Genomic DNA, 17,536 nt, shown 5'->3' on the forward strand with positions numbered 1-17,536 from the left:
CTTAATGGGTTTGTATCTATTTTGGGAACATTGAAAACTAGTTGGGATACTTACTTAGGATTTTTTAAGGGATCTTACCCGGATATATTCAAGTACATATAGATCCGGTATACACATTCTGATTTCATTCTTTCATTCATTTTCGCTAGCCTTTGTCATTGATGTCAAAGGGGGAGTGGTTGTTATGAAAAATGTTAAGGGACATCAGAAGTAATGTACAGCTTAGGAAGAGTAGGGTCAGGTTTGGGAGGAACCGAGACAACACTTCAGTGATCCATTTTTTCACATGAGTGTTGCCATCAATGCCAAACGGGGAGATTGCTAGCAATTGACACTCATCTGGTTTAGTTGTGTTGTCATTCATGGCAACACACATCATTTTGGGTTGGAATCTTAACCAGTACTCACCGGTATTGATGATTTGGCAATTGATATTCAAGTCATCCGACAGACAAGGGAAACCGACAAACTAGGAACTGATATATGAGGTTGACATGGGAGATTGATCTGACAGGTTTACACAGCAACAATCAGGGGCATCGGTCATGAAGTTTAATGTATTTATTTTTGTTTAGTCCGACATGTAAATAAATTATAATATCATTGTAAGCTAACATAAGACATTCATATTTATGATTGGGAAGGGTATTTAAGTCAGTCCAGTTAGGTTATCTAAGGTGATGAGCAATGTGCTCTAGGTTATTGGCCTTCCTACATGTGCAGGTCCCTATTTATTCATTTGGCCAGTGGATAGATATTGTGGGTCACCAATCCCACTGTGGTTTTCCCTCTTTGAGGTTTTCCACATTTAAATCTCTATTTTATGGTATATGTTCTTGTGGTGGCATCATTTCTACTTACTGTTATATTCTTTTGTGGTTATTGGTTGTTGGATTACTTTTTTAATAAAGTTAAAATTGAAATCACCGGTAGAACATTGATTCACCCCCCTTCTCAGTGTTCTTGGATTCCAATAGTATTTACAACAATATGTATTACAAATTTTAAGAGGTACAAAATAAAATGACTTACAAGATAAAAAATTATATCCAAATGAGAACACAGAGTTTCTTGTCATTAGAAACATAAATATCTTGTGACCAAGGTTGAAACAGAAGAAAAGACAACCTAACATACCATAGAACATTCTGGAAAATAGCCTAAGCATGGTTAACCTCAGCAAAATGAAAACCAAAAAAGCCTTTGGTAAGGATTTAAACACCATCATGATGGATTCTATGAGGGGTCCATGCATTGGCAACCTAATCATAGAGCATTCTTTTTTAAGGTGACTCTCCCAACAAAATAACCTATAAGTCTATGCTGCCCTAACCATTGACATGCTGAATCAAATTCTAGAATGGGTAAAACCACATCTATCATATTATCAAAAGCCATACCTCATGAAAAAAAATTGGCACAAATTTCTAAGGTTGATTGTTCAGTGGAGTAATTAATGTTGGACAACAAAAAATCAACAATAGTATCAGCTACTAGTATGAAGCTGGTTGAGGCCATTATCAAACTAAAAGTCTCACAAAAATTGTGTCATTATGAAATGACAAGAACGAAAAAGAATAGTATGTACAAGGATAATTGAAGGTTGTAGCAGCAAAGGATGGAGGAATTTTCATCATCTCGAACTAGCTTCTCACTTTGAGATGTGTTTTCCATGAGAAGCATTTTTGGTTTATTTTCTTCCCTTTCTTTTAGCTTTCATTGTTGGAGTTGATAGATTTGAAGAATGCATATTTTGTACTTTGATATTTGAAGGTAGGTAAGATGTTTTGTGTTTAACTCTATATAGATTGTTTGCCAAAGAGTTAACAATATTGTGACTAAGAATTATGTACTTATGATGGTTAGGAGATAACTTGATATATCCCCTTGTGTGTAGAGCTCAATATGGATTGTTGTCAAATAATTTGGTTCCTGTGTTTGGGAGTTCAAGGAGAAGAGAACTTGGGAATTCAACTTAGAACTACACCTTTATGAGGGTCATGAGGCAGCTTGATGGAGGTCAACCTAATTTAGTTTCTTCAGTGAAATATCTTCTCAAAATTATGTATTTTTAAAGTAATCAACATTTTTTTGATGTAAGTGTTAAGGAGGGGTCCCTTGGATAGGTAAAATGTGATATTTTAGAGGTTCATTTGTAGGAACAATTTAATATAGGGGGAATGTTAGCAAATGGTATTATAGGTAATATTTAAATCATTACATTGTTTAGATTATTCAAGTTATGTAAATGTAGTCATGGAGTAGGTCGTTATGTAGTTGAGAACTGTATTTTACCTATATATCTATTTGTCATTCATCAATCCATACTGAAAACATTTTTACCCTCATTTTTATCTCACAACAAAGAAGCTAGATGAGTAAGATTAATGGATGCTACAAATCATGTTTTTTTCTCCTTGAAATCAAGGGGATTCATTGGGTTTATAATTGAGAGTGTTAATTTGTACTTACATAATAATGGTAGATTAATTTATGATTTATGTTAGATACCTAATATTTGAGATCTATGAAAATAGTGATTGTAAACATTAAAAGAATAAAGGCCTTCATTAAAATGATTGAATAATTTACAATCTATATAAAATACCTAAACATAAGATAATATAATTATGTCCTACATTTAAAAAAAATGGTTCTTAATTTTATTTATGCATTTCATCCTCAAACCGATATATTATATAACCAACAAGCTTAGATTATCAACATCAATCATCCAACATTTCTCCTCTACAACTCTATAACATGAAATAAATTGTCACTTCAATGTTAAATCCTTTAAAATTTATATAACATATAATAAAATTTATTTTTTAAATGTACAAAAGTAACACATAATGTCTTTCCTCCCCGTGCTTGATGAAAAAGAAAGTACTTGGAAAGGATGAAGAAAATGAGAGGAACTATAAAGGAGCCTTTTAAGTTCCTTACTGAATAGTTGAGCAATGCACTCAAGTAGCCATTGGTTGGTTGGTTTTAGTTTTTTAGGTTATGTTATATTTTGCTAGGACATTTTATTGTCATGCTTATTTTGCTAAGACCTTTTTAAGTTGTATTTTTATGTGTTGTAAGTGTGTTGTTATTTGTTAATGTTATCAGTAGATTGTTAGTGTAAGGGGTCAGCACCCTTGTTTTATTGCTTCTAATATCAAAAACACGTAATGCCTTTCAAATGTCAATTTATAGATGATGTCCACTAAAACATTATTTTAATGAAATACAATCCATAAAAAAAAATATTTGTATAGCAATGGAAAGGTAAAAATGCATTAGACTAACTAATAAGACACATCTCAGCAAAACCTTGAAAAGTCCCAAAGCAAAACATTGATCAAAGACTATTTTTTTTTTTAAAAAGACAATAGTAACATTAAATTTATTGGATTGTGTAGAGGCGGAATTCTTCTTTCGAGATGTTCCTCCTCCGTGTGAGAGGAGACATCTACAATTCTCTAATTGTTTGGGAAGCCTCTATCTTATTCCATACTGAAGTATTTAACTGCATATCTAGCATCTAGGGAGGTCTGGAGGAGGAGGCTTTAATGTCGCCTTGTCATCTAAACCATCCTGCACAATAAACACCATACTCAATCCCCATGGCAAGTGATCATCATAGTGGCAGTGCAAATACCACGCCCCTGCACAAAACAAAAAACTCCATTACTTTCTTCACTTATGTCTATCACCCTCTACACAAAACCAGTTGAATTAGTAATAAAATATTTCAATATTACCTGGATTGTCAGCTTTGAATCTCAGTGCAACCCATCCGTTGATGGGCACTCCCACAGTATTGCGCAATGGAGGATCAATGATATTGAAATTAAGTGGGTCAATTTGGGCGTCGTAGTTTCCAAATCCCTGCCCAACAATATAAAAGCTGTAACCATGAAGGTGCATTGGATGGTTCTCTGCAAGCAAAATGCTTGTTCCCTGTAAAACCAATTGCACTGTAGAATTGAATTTAAGCACCTTCGCTTTAGTTGCCGGGACAGGAACCCAAAGGCTTGAAGTTATGTTTTCCCCAGTATAATTGAACTCAAAGGGTGGTCTTGAAGGAAAGTCTGAAGTGAAGACTCCTTCTATGTTAAAGTAATAAGCTTGGAGAATGGCAATGCTGGGCTTCACAAACGATATGTTGTTCATGCTTGCAGCGAATCTGAATCCATTTGGGCCTGCACAAGTCTGATTGAGGGTACAAGCAAGCAACCCAAGTCCCATTGTTGTCACCACATTATCATCTATTTGTTGAGGAACATCAATGGGGTATTTTGGTGTGGCAAGGCTTCTAAGAGACCCACTAAATTTAGTGGCAGTAGGAGTGTCGTTGTATGGCGGAAGAGGAGGGAGGATTGGGGATGAAGAAGATAGCATGGAATCTTCGTAACGTAAAATAGCTGTAGTTGTACTGTTGTTGAAATTAGCGGATCCCAAAGAAGTATATGATCTGGCTGCCATGAAGTATTCTCCTGGAGGACTGTTTGCAATGACAAGTATATCTGCTGTCTGGCCTGGTGTGATCATCATAACATCTGTATTATATGGCTTTGTGTATGCAGCATCCACGTTCACTACTGTAAAGTTATGATTTGCAATCTGGAAAAATAGTTCATTGTTCAGAGCTGCGTTGACGATCCTTACAAGATATGTTTGCCCAGCCCTAACATGAAAGCTAAAGGTTTCTGCATTCACCAGTATTGAAGGGTTTAGTCACATACCTGAGAATTATGAATCACCATTACTATTAACACTGTACATTATACTGTCCTGAAGCAGAAGCAGGGGACTCTGCCTAAAGATGTGGATGGTCACTTACAGAAGGAAAGTACTCTGATGAATCTGTTGATGGAAGCAAGTAGAAGTCAGGAGAACTGCTGGAAGTGGGTGGGGAAGGAGATTGATACCCTCAAAGAGGGGATTAAGGAGATAATTGATATCTTCACTGAGCCTAATAAAATGGAGAAGCTCATGATCATGACCCACAAGCTTTCCCATGATGTGGAAGTTATGAAATGTAATCATGAGCAAAGAATTGAGAAGGTTGAGCGGTCTATGGAGGAGATCAAGAATAACCTTAAGAATCTAGTAGACATAAGCAAGGAGGCCATGAGAAATAGTATGGAGGGGATGGAAAAGATAAATGTCATGGTGGTGAAGTACAGATCCAATCCTATTGACAGTGATTATCCTGGTGACAGTGACCGAAAGAAAGACCTAGGCGGTGAAGACTCTGTTGTGGGTGGCAATAAGGGTACCTCCAAGTTCATTATGGAGGACTCAGAGGAAATCAACAAGGTTACCATCCAGAGGAACAAGGAGCTGGTGCACTCGCTTAATTGAGTGTTTGTCTGTGCTTTGTTTTGTTGCCTGTTGTTTCTTTTTGCTTTTGAGTTCGGTCTGGGGTGTTCTCCTGTTTTGCTGTTGGTTTCTGTTTGGTTGGCTGATGACCAATTTTTGTAAAACTCTTGGTTTCGGGTCCATGTAAAACCCGTTTATCTTTATCAAAAACACTATACATTATATTTAATTATATATCCCTAATTATTCATCATATCGAGTCATATCTCTTGTAAGAGATGTCTTTCTTGGTTTCTTTTTATTTAAAGATCTTTGGCTTCATAAGTAATGTTATTTGAGCTTTTCAATTTTAACAATGGATAACAATTGGTGTCAGAATTAGGTTGTGGCATTGATTTCAAATATCATTACTGAATCATAAAGGGAAAATTGTAACATTAATCACAAAGATCATTACAAAAATTAAAAGGTTGTTTTGATCATAGAGGTCATTGCAAATGAAAAATAATTAAATTGGCTTCATCTTTATTAAGTCGAATAATACTAACAATTATATAAAATGGCATCATCAAATGATTTTATTTTTTTTGTCAGATCTTGTATCCATTGTTAACAATCTATAACAAGACATCTCACACATGTTCAACTACAAGAAAAATTTAGCAATAAATCATACCAAAGCACTTTCTTTGATAGACTTGTCTATTGGTGATACATTCATAGAATATTTGTGGAACGTAAACACTATAAGTTTTAGCACAAGAATGGTGTGAGGAATCATATGTTCTAAACCTAGCTATATAATCTAAGAATGAATGCATTGACAACCAATCATTTATCAATAGTCAATGGAATTTTAAATTGTATCATGAATGTAGATGAAACTATAGTTGATAAAGATCTTATATCCGTAACCTTTATTAGTCTACCAAAATAACTAAATAATTTCAAGACTATAGTCACATTAAATGGAAAATCAAGACAACCCTAAAATACAATAATGTAGAGAGTATTCTATTACAACATAAGGAAATGCTTAATACTTATAATGATGTTGAATCAACAATACTTTTCCCTTTATGTCAAAGTGCAAGAAAAACAAAGGAAAATGCATCATATTATGGATAATGATGGATAAAGGAAAAGAAGGGCTTGCTATTTACAGTTATTCTAGTCATTTTAAAGAGTACTATTTTAGAAAGAAGAAATATAATAATTAAAGTAAACAAGGAGGTATGATGGATGATGGTGGTATTGAAAATGATGAAATTCATGACTATTTTTAATAGATGCCTCAAAATATATTAAAATGATAATGTTTCGATTATCAATTTAGGTGCTCCTCACCACATGACTATTAATATTTTTTATTACGATAAGTAGGGAAAGGGCCCTCAAGCACATCACTAGTAATATTGACAACTTGAAAAAAATATTAAAGAAATCAAGAAGCAATATTACATTAGGAGATGGCTCACAATTAGATCTTACAGGAGTTAGCAAAGCTCATCTATATGTTCCACATCAAAGTAAAAAATAAAGTATTGATAATATTCTATTCGTTCTTAGATTGAATTTAATTTTTGAAAAAGGGATTTGTACGAAGCTCAATAGTGAGGGTAAAATTTGTATGTGATGGATAATGAAAGGAGGTTTATGTGATTTGAGGAAAAATTCTTTAGAGCCTTAATTCCAAGCTCTACTTCAATAAATCACTTATGGTATGAAAAAGTTAACCATATTAACCTTGAACTGCTAAAGAAAATTTTCAATAAAAATAATGTATGATCTTGAATGTTAGTGTACAAAAATTCTTATTTTTCCTATGTTAAGGAATATTTATTTTTTCCTACACACATTACTAGGCTTTCTTAGGTTAATTAAAATTTGTTATTATGAATACACATGAAATAATCTATTACTCTACATGTGTCACTCTCACTCACACTTGAGAATTTAAGAACCACAATCTATTTAGGATGTTGATTTTCATAACTATTTTTTTTATCTTCATCTAAGAATGTGCAACCATGTAATTTGGTATTTACCAAATAGGAAAAATAACTCCCACCTATTTTTTGATACTTGAATTTATTTCACTTTTCAAATGTATATGTCTCTATGTTCTATATGTATACAACACTTTGTCTCTTCTCTATTAGTCAAAAAGAGTAAAGCGAGCATTCCTTATACCCTCTTCCATTATGTCTACTAAGTTTTCACTTTTAAACATTTTATCTCCATTCCACCACTTTTAATTTTGATCATCTATTGACTAGAGTGCACATGATCTATGGTCAGAATTGTATCCTTGCTCAAACCCTTATTTATCATATAATATGTGGTATCAATTTTAATATGTGTTGTAGAGTTCATTTTATAGCTATATTTTTTGAGATATTTGAGACTAATAGTTGCCAATATTTTTTTCCAATAAATCTAACATGATATTCTCTTGCATCTTAAAATGAAAAGAAAAATTAAAATAATTTAAAAGAAAAACAAGTATCAAGAATACTCTAGTTTGTATATGTTGTTCTTGTGAAATATAAGTGATTCCAAATTTATGGTAATATTAGAGAAATTTTTTAGTTGTTTCATAATGTGTAGAAGGATTGAGAAAGTTGAAATTAGCTTTTGTTTCACCAAAATTAGATCAAAATAATCAATTGTAAACATGACATTTGAAGTGTGATTCCAAAAAGTAGATGATAGTTTAGATAATTTTCTCTGAAAAAAAACTTACCATTATGCTCAAAAGTCGTAAAAAACTTAAAGATTATTTATCAAATTATGAATTTTGAAGAAATTGGCCTTTCGGATAAGTTTTGTAGTCTCACACATTATACAAATAAATGTATATTATGATTATATGAGATTTGAAACAAATCATAGAGAATGTTACTCAATTGGCACCTCCACACCACCACAATGTCATTTATTTTTTAACAATGTGACCATGAGCAAGTGGCAACAACCTTGCAGCTACCTTCAATGATAGGAATAGGTAGCTCCACCAAGTTACACAATTCCATCTTGTTAGGACTACCAAGGTGCAATTGATGACACATTCAATTCCCCACTTATGAAAATTCTGTGGAAATATACTTTCAAATATCAAAGCCTTTTGGTAGGCAATTTTACACCAAAAAGCTAGAGAGTTATGGTTTAAAAAACGTAGTTTTAATGTAGAGTAATAATTTTTTTATCAATCCATAGTGGTTTTGGAATATATTAACTAAAAAAGAATATTTTCTTAGTATATTTAAATATTTTGATGATGATGTCTGTAAAGTAGAAAATTGGACCCTAGTGACTCCCCACCTAGGAGAGAGAAAGGAAGTCATTAGGATGATTTTCACTTAGAGGTACTTTAATTACATTCAAAAGAGGGGCTTGAATCCACTAGATCCAAATCCAAGGGAGACAAGGATGTGAATTCCAAGTGGATTGCAAGGGTTGAAGTTTGATTTACCCTCTTTTGTAAATGAGAAAGTTGACTTGTTGACTATGTGGAACAAAGAGAGAGATTGAGTGAAATCAGGAGCCACCGTTTCAAGATCGCGTTGTAACTTTGGATTTGAACTAATTAGATCGATACGAAGTTGACCTGCAAATTTGGAGAAAAGTCGTCGGGACCGTGGCAACAATAAACATGGTCCTCCACAAAATCTGAAACGAAAAGGGTTCTTCTATCTCTGCAAATGAAGCCCAAACCTACAATTACAGTTGTGCACCTACAACCTACACATAGAAAAGAGAGGGAAAAGGGTTGTGGATAGGGGTTTGCCTCAGTCAAACCCCAGTTGAGGAATCAACCTTGAAAGAATGTAATTACAAATACTTGAATGTAAAAAATAGAAATGTATACCTTGTAGATCTGCAACTTGTTGATGATGATTGCTTTGCTTCTTGAATGTAATCACAAGTGTTGCCTACAATGGAATGTAACATGATAAAACCCTAACACAGACACATGCTTGCAAATGAATGTTGTAATATTGCTCCACTAGATAAATGAAGAAGACTTGAATGCTTGAATGCTTGATGATGTATATTTTTGCCTATGCTTGCTTATCATCCTTTCGCTTGAATTTTGCCCCTTCACAAATGAGAAAACCAACTCCCTTTTATACATGCCTTAGAAGATTAATTCATCTCACCAAAGGCTGACATAGGGGAGATTTGGGATCCGAAAGTGCAGATAGGGCTAGGGGGGCCTATCTTGGGGCCATCCTAAGAGGGTGGGACAGGGGATCAATGCCCCTATCCTACCCTATCTTGGGGCCTGGACACGGTCATGAGGCTATCTTTGGGCTCAAATAGGAAGGGGTCAAGGGGTGAAAATGCAGAAAAGAGGTCTTGGTCAGGAAGGAGGGTGTTGTCGCCAAAGTGAGGACTTCGAGTGTAGTTAAAATTTCAGGAGGTGCAATTTTATGACACTACATTTAGCCCACACTTTAGTGGGAGTATGGCTTATGCCACTATTGTCGGTAAAGTAGAAGACATAGAGATGAAGATGAGAGATGTAGAGAAATACCACAAGGAGTATAAGATGTCACTAATATTGAGGAACAAAAGCCCCCAATCCTAGAATCTTAACTCACTCAAATATATTCAAGAGCACACAAAAACAAAAATGAACAAGACACACAAAACAAAAACAAAGTGCAAAAGACACATGACAAACACAAGATGACAAACCAACCAACCAAAGAGACCTCAATACTCAAATATCTCAACAACTAATTAAAACACAAAGATAAATGCCACAACATGAGCACGAGCAATCACATAAAAGAGAAAAGTTGACATCATCCATGAACCATCAATAGTAAAACTATGAGTTCATGAGAGAAAGAAGAGAGAGAACATGAATACACACTTTGGTGATCCATGAGAAGAAAGGTGAAAAAGAGAGAAACCATGGACACCTCACCCCTAAAACAAGGTGATCCATGGAGAGAAGGACATGGAAATCTAGCCCCCATACCCTGTCTAGGTGATCCATGTAAGGGAGGAGAGTGAGAACACTGTTAGTTCCACCCAACCTCAAGTGCGTGTGTGCAAGTGAGGTTCGGAATACCTCATAGGAGTCTATGCTTGATTACGCTACAACGTATTTATAATGTATAGTACAAGTGTCAAGAAAGGTGTGATATATTTCTCTAAGAGTATGTTCTCTGGTTCCGAGAATAATCACCCTGCATATGAGAAAAGTGGTGTCATCTCGCTCTAAGAGCTCATGCTCTGGTTTCGAGAATGACCCATTGTACAAGAGAAAAGAAAAAGTGAAGACGTCTCACTCTAAGGGTCTGTTCTCTAGTTCCAATAATGACCCACTATACGAGAGAAAAAAATAAGTGAATACATCTCGCTCTAAGAGTATGTGCTCTGGTTTTGAGAATGACCCATTGTACAAGAGAAAAGTGATGGAATCTTTCTCTAAGAGGCTTCCCTCTGGTTCCAAGAATGTCCCACTGTATAATGCATGAGAGAATTATGGTACAAAGGAGAAGTGTGGGTGCCCCCCCCTTAAGATGTCAACAAAGTTTAATGTTGATATCTTAAGGAAAGTAGAACAAGGATACCTACCTTCGACACCAAGAAGATATCCATTATGCAATAATTTCATAGAGCTATGCAAGAGAGGGAATACTCTTCAAGAAAGGATAATATAGTTGAAAAGAGATATTGTTCTGTAAGTGTAAAGGAGATCCTTGGAGGAGGAGAGATCTTTGTTCAAAAGACATCTACCCCCAAGAGGAGTTGTCTTAGACAAATATAACATCTTCTAGAACAAGAAAATGAAAGAACAAGAATGCAATCCTTCCTCCTAGTTCTAGATGAAAGAGATTCTTGATGAGGGATGACTTAATTTTAGCCCCCAGAGGGATGGGTGAATTTATCAAAGATGTAAATTACTAGGTGTAAAAGAGGTCATAGTGAAGGACTAACACCTCTTGTATAAGAGAGAATCCTTGAGCCAACAACCAACAACTATGCACAAGGAATGACATCAAGTAATATGACCTACACCATCCACTTAATAGGGAAAATTTGATCCCTAGAGAAAGACAGAGAAGGATCAATGCCCCCCAAGCTAAGGGACAATGAGATGAGCTTACACGATCTACTAAAGAGATTAAACATAAGAAAATGTGCAATGAACTTACATGAACACATGCAAGAAAAGACACTAGTAAAAGTAAAATGCATGTCTCAAGAAGTGATATTCTTCTAACAAATGAGAGAAAAAGAATCATATATTCCCCAAGGGGGATTAATCATAAAATCATACCATTGTAAGAAATGATAATCACATATGAAAAATGCAACCTCTAAAGGAAATAATGATGAATGAAAAAGAAACAAAGGGAAAGAAGCGAAAATCCTTGCCCACCAAGTGAGGAGAGCAAAGAGAAACATTAAACATATTTTCAGATGGTGATTATTTTCAAGTGATATGCCTTCCTAGTGGAATAAATCCTTTCAAAGAAGGGATACATACTTCTCAAGGGATCATTCCCTACTAAGGGGCATGTCATATTTGTGAATAATCGAAACTATAAAAGAGGTAATATTTCCAAGAGAATGAAGGAAAGAGAAGAAGTGTAGTACTCATTAAATATTCCCCTCTCCAAGCAAAGAGGAAAACCAAAGAATAGTTATATGCTCACATAAGAATAACAATGTACAACAAAAGAGATCTAATAATTAATAATGCACAAAGATAGAGATAAATGTATAGAAAGAAGAAGAAAAATGAACTTCATGTTGCTGCCCCAAAGTATGTTAAAGTGAAACAATACCACCACTAATGATAAAGAGATCTTGTTAAATGGGCTAATTATGCCATAGGGTGAAGAGAAACATAAAGGAAAAAGAAGTGCTACGGCACTATGTTTTTACCAAGAAATACAACTAGATCTGTTGTGAGACAAATTTGTGCAAGATCATATTTCAGTTGAACAAATTTTTTAAATGCATAATATTTTCCAAGAGAATGTGAATATGAATCATGAAAAATGCAATATTCAATACCTTTCACTTGCTTAAGATTTTTTTTTATTTTGAGGAGGAAAGGAAATGTTCTTGTCATATTTCAATCTCCAATAGATTCTTGTAGCTAATCTGTCATAATGGTAAATATTGTCTTCACATAAAGGAGAGGGTTTGTTAGGAGAAGAAGTTTCATTATCCACAATTCTAATTTTGCCACTATCTATGCCATCTTGAATAGACTTTTGAAAATCAGGGCAATCATCAAATTATGGTCATGGGTTTGATGAAATGAACAAAAATGATGCTTTGAAGAAAAAATATTCTTGCATTCTCTCTTGATTTATTGTTTTTGAAGATAATCTTAAAATTTTTGAAGCCTAAGGAATTCGTCCATAGAAAGAAGGGTGATACTTCCTAGGCCTCTTGTAGTAGTTTGTGTGAGAGGATTTATAGGGACACAAATTCCATGCTCAAATTTCCCAATTCTGTGTCATTTAAAACCTTATTTTGTAATTATATGAAAGCCACAACTATAAGAATGTTGCAATTGACTAGATGGAGGAACAAGATCATGTTTTTCTTTGAAATCTGATGTGTAAGGAGGCAAAAAAGGATTTGTAGATGAAGGAGGAGTATCATGTGAAATGAAAATCTCTTTTCCTTTATCAAGCTTATCCTTTTTGTGGATTGGGGAAGAACATCTTCATCATCTAAAAGCTCATTTTTAGTTATTTCTATGCGACGGGAAAGGTCATGAATAAAATGCATGACATAATCCTCCCTACATATACTTTGATGTTGAAGATAGGTCTTAGGAGAATAAGGAGGATCTAAAGATGTAAGAATGTTGATGTTTTGATTTTGCCCCCATTTCTCAAGGATACATGTAGACGAAGAGGATGGATCCATGTTACTTTCCAATGCTTGCTTCTTTTTAGAGAGATCATTAGTTAAAGAATTGGGTCTCATATCATACACACAAAATACCCTAGGAGAGGTACAAAGGTTAGGATCTCTACGTTTAGTATCTACAAAAGCTTTAAGGTAATTAACATAGGAAATGCATTTTGTTAACAATATCACCATAATGCAACATAAATGATACATGAAAGCTTTGATATATAACTGAAAAGAAAGTAATTTGGAAATCCTACCAACACAATATGACCAAGTGTTATGAATAAAGAGAAGCGATAGGAAATGAAAGAAACTCTTATCCGACACATGATTATAGTAATTATATGCAAAAATCAATGTAATCATATGTGAAAGAGCAAATAAATCCAATTTATTAATTGCCATTGAAAGTCTCTTTATTAAAATCTGAATTTGCTGGAAAAGCAGATCTAAAATTAGGACCTTTTATGAAAATCAATGTAAGATTTGAATGTGATGAATTTTGAATTTGTGTTTGACCTTAGAGAGTGTTAAAATTGATAAAGTATGCTGATTTTCTGGATTTGAGTAGAAAAATACAGTCAATTTCGTCTCCCAAAATTTTGGGAAAAAACGCCGAGGACCATGGCGAAAGTGCACACAGTCTGACCAACTTTTTAAAGAAATTTCAGGGATGATAGAAATTATGATTTTATTGCAGAATGCAAAAAAAAAGCCGATTTGGAGATTCTAGATCGGTCAAACATGCAGTGAAAGGTCAAAAATAGAAGAATCTTAAAAATTAGGGTTGTATGATTTAACCACTGAACTTTCAGATTATAGAGATAGATTTGAATTGCAATTTTTAAATAGAAATCAAATCTGAAACAAGTAATTAAAATTTTACACTTCACAAGCTTAATTTTCACAAAATGAAAAATTAGGGTTTTTATGCAATTAACCTCTAAAATTTTCAAATAGATCAAACTTGGAAATGAAAATTTGAAATTCAAATTGCAATTAATTAGATCTAATAATGAGAAATCATAATTAATATTCAAGACGTCGGGTTCACCAAAATGTAAAGTGGAAAATTGGACCCTAGTGACTTGCCACCTAGGAGAGAGAAAGGAAGTCACTAGAATGATTTTCACTTGGAGGAACTTTACATTCAAAAGAGGGGCTTAAATCCACTAGATCCAAATCCAAGGGAGACAAGGATGTGAATTCCAAGCAGATTGCAAGGTTTGAAGCGTGATTTACCCTCTTTTGTAAATGAGAAAGTTGACTTGTTGACTATGTGGAACAAAGACAGAGATTAAGTGAAATAAGGAGTTACCAGTTCAGGATCACGCTGTAACTTTGGAACTAAACTAATTAGACTAATACAGATCTACCCTACAAATTTAGAGAAAATTCATCGGGACCATGGAGACAATGTACATGGTCTTCCACAAAATCCGTGAAATGAAAAAGGTACTTTTGTCTCTACAAATGAAGCCCAAACCTGCAATTACAACTGCGCACCTGCAACCTACACATAGAAAAGAGAGGGAGAAGGGTTCTGAATAGGGTTTTTCTTAAGTCAAACCTCGGTTAAGGAATCAACCTTGAAAGAAAATAATTGCAAATACTTGAATGTAAACAATGGAAATATATACCTTGTAGATCTGCAACTTGTTGATGAGAAAACCAACTCCCTTTTATACATGCCTTAGAAGATTAATTCATCTAACCAAAGGCCGACATCGGGGAGATTTGGGATCCCAAAGTGCAGATAGGGTCGAGGGACCTATCTTGGGGCCACCCTAAGAGGGTGGGACAGGGGTGCCATGCCGCTGTCCAAGGGGTACAGGGTGCAATGCCCCTGTCCTGCCCTATCTTGGGGCTCGAATAGGGTCTTGAGGCTATCTCAGGGCTCAAACAAGAAGAGGTCAAGGGGTGAAAATGCAAAAAAGAGGTATTGGTCAGGAAGGAGGGTGTCGTCACCAAAGTGAGGACTTCAAATGTGGTTAAAATTGCAAGAGGCACAATTTTATGACACTTCAATGTCATTATAACATCATCATGACATCAACACATGCCATTTCCTCTTGTTTGAACCTTTTCCTAAAGAAACAACAAGGGACTCTAGCATTTCTTTCAACCTTGATGTCGATGCCTCCACCATAATATCTAAAGATGAATCCATATAATGTTTCCTTTTAGCATGCCTTCTATCAATTTCCTTCTGAATAGCCTAGAGAGTCACAAAGTTCTTAGAAATTTTATTTCTATGGACCATCATCACGTCAATCTCCCTTTTGAGGATTGTTTGGTTGTCTGGAAGCTCCTCAATAACCATTGGCATATCCTTCCAATCATTCTTATATTCCATCCTCTCGATGAGTCCCTTCAACTCCTCCTCCAACCCTTCCCACTTCTAAAGTTTTTTCTGCAAAATCATAGGCCGCCACCCAAACCCTCTTCCTTATGATCCTCTACCCAACCAAAAGCTCTTATGTCCACCTCAGCAAGGACCTCAATCCTATTAATTTTCTTCTTCACCACATTTATTTGGCCAAGAAACCAACAAATTATGGCTTTTTTTATTGTAAGCATCAAAGAGCTCATTTACCTTATTTACAAGGGATAGAAATTCCCATTTTTCTTGGGGACTTAGAAGTGGATGGGGGAGGAGAGCCAAAAGAGGAGGTAGAAGGAGTTGATTTTTCTAGTAGGGTTGTCTAGAGTCCATTCTTACCCTTTAGATGAGAAGGAAACAAAATCCTAATAAGCATTGTCATCTTCCTCCGACTCTTCAATAACACATTCAAGAATAGGGAGCTAGGGGGTTCTTATTTTTAGCCAGCCTACTAAGGTTAACCATGGTAAGGGTCCCTTTGAGCTTAAGGGTATAACTCATGTCTTTACCTTTAAGGTTATTTAAGAGTTCAACAAAGGACTACAGGGAAGCTCAAGGATTACTAGCCAGCCCACTAGTAGACATCATATTCAAATGAAAATTATATGGATGTAGAATAAGCCCCCAATGCAGGGGAAGGACATTTTTAGATTTAGAAATTACCACAAACTAAGAGATGGATGAAAGAAGCTAGTAAGGTAAATTTATCTTCACACCATAGGGAAGAGCTGAGTGGAATGTTTGAATCTTGAAAGTAGTGTGGACTCTTTCCGAACCCTAGGAAAGTCATCTCCATTGAATCCACTTTCCAGGTGAGCAATTTTCTCCCTTGGTTTTAGAATATTCAAAAAATCTACCTTGTAGTTTCCCTTAGGTTTATTAGTAAGCCATACATTATGTACAAGTAACATTAAATATTACTAACTAATTTTGAATGATATTAAATATTGATAATATAATGAGTAGACCTATTCTATGCAAATAAAATAATATATTATATATAAAAAAGCTATGACTTAGAGAACTCTAAAGATGTTGACATAAGCAAACATATCAAATGCTAAAAAATGACTCTTTTGTGTATTTTTCCATGTTTTACTAAATTACATTTTTGAAGACTTTCAAAGTGAAATTTGTCCTCAAAATTGTTGTTAGTCATTAAAATTGAATATCCAAAGGCATCAAATTAAATGGAATAAATTAGATCTCTTGGAGATCTTTCCATCAATGTAAAGAAGTCCAAATTTATATTTCTTTTGAAATTTTTTGTTTAGTAAGTTATTTTCTCATAGCACACTATTCATTTCAAACATAAAAGGCTATGGTGACTATTGATATTCATTTTAATTTTATATATTAAATTTTGGTTTAAATAAAAAGTGACTTTTGGAGGCAAACATCTCTTTTCATTAGAAAACCATTTTATCCATTCATATTTTCAATATATTATAGGATTATCACAATAGATATTGTTACTTGAATTCTCAACTAAATCTATAAATTCTATTTCCCCTAGTCCCGTTGATATTTCTTGTTGCATCCACTATTTGAATCCATATTAAATAAGCATCTAAATAAAAAATTAATCATATTTATTATATATTTTATTAAAAAACATTTTGTTGAGACTTTAGTCAGATTTAATAAAATCTATGAAAAATGTCAGTTATTAATATTATGTTAGTCTATTTAAAAAAAAACTATGTTTGGTAAACTTTTTAACATGACTGATGACATTGGCATGCCACACCCTTTGGTTCCACATGAAACTCTTTTTAGTTGGAGCTATGAACCAATGAGGCCACACATGGGGAACCTCATCCCACGGTTCAATTTATCAAACTCGTGAACTCAACGGCCCAATGAAAGAACAAGGAATGCAAACCAAGTGGCCCAATAGGGATTTAAACCTTGGTGGCTGCTTCACCAATGAAG

The 17,536-nt window shown here is 34.4% G+C and overlaps 1 protein-coding gene across 1 annotated transcript in view; it reads right to left on the minus strand.

The window, feature by feature from the left end:
* Window positions 1-3,525: 3,525 nt before the first annotated feature.
* Window positions 3,526-17,536, minus strand: part of LOC131036209 (laccase-12-like) — a 62,426-nt gene continuing 48,415 nt past the window's right edge. Inside the window, exons 13-14 of the mRNA XM_059213003.1 lie at window positions 3,753-4,700; window positions 3,526-3,656 (exon numbers count right to left, since the gene is read on the minus strand). Coding sequence (XP_059068986.1) covers window positions 3,526-3,656; window positions 3,753-4,700 — 1,079 coding nt within the window. The remainder of the gene's footprint in view (window positions 3,657-3,752; window positions 4,701-17,536) is intronic.

The sequence above is a fragment of the Cryptomeria japonica genome, chromosome 10 (genome assembly GCF_030272615.1).
Source record: "Cryptomeria japonica chromosome 10, Sugi_1.0, whole genome shotgun sequence".
NCBI classification, from domain to species: Eukaryota; Viridiplantae; Streptophyta; class Pinopsida; order Cupressales; family Cupressaceae; genus Cryptomeria; species Cryptomeria japonica.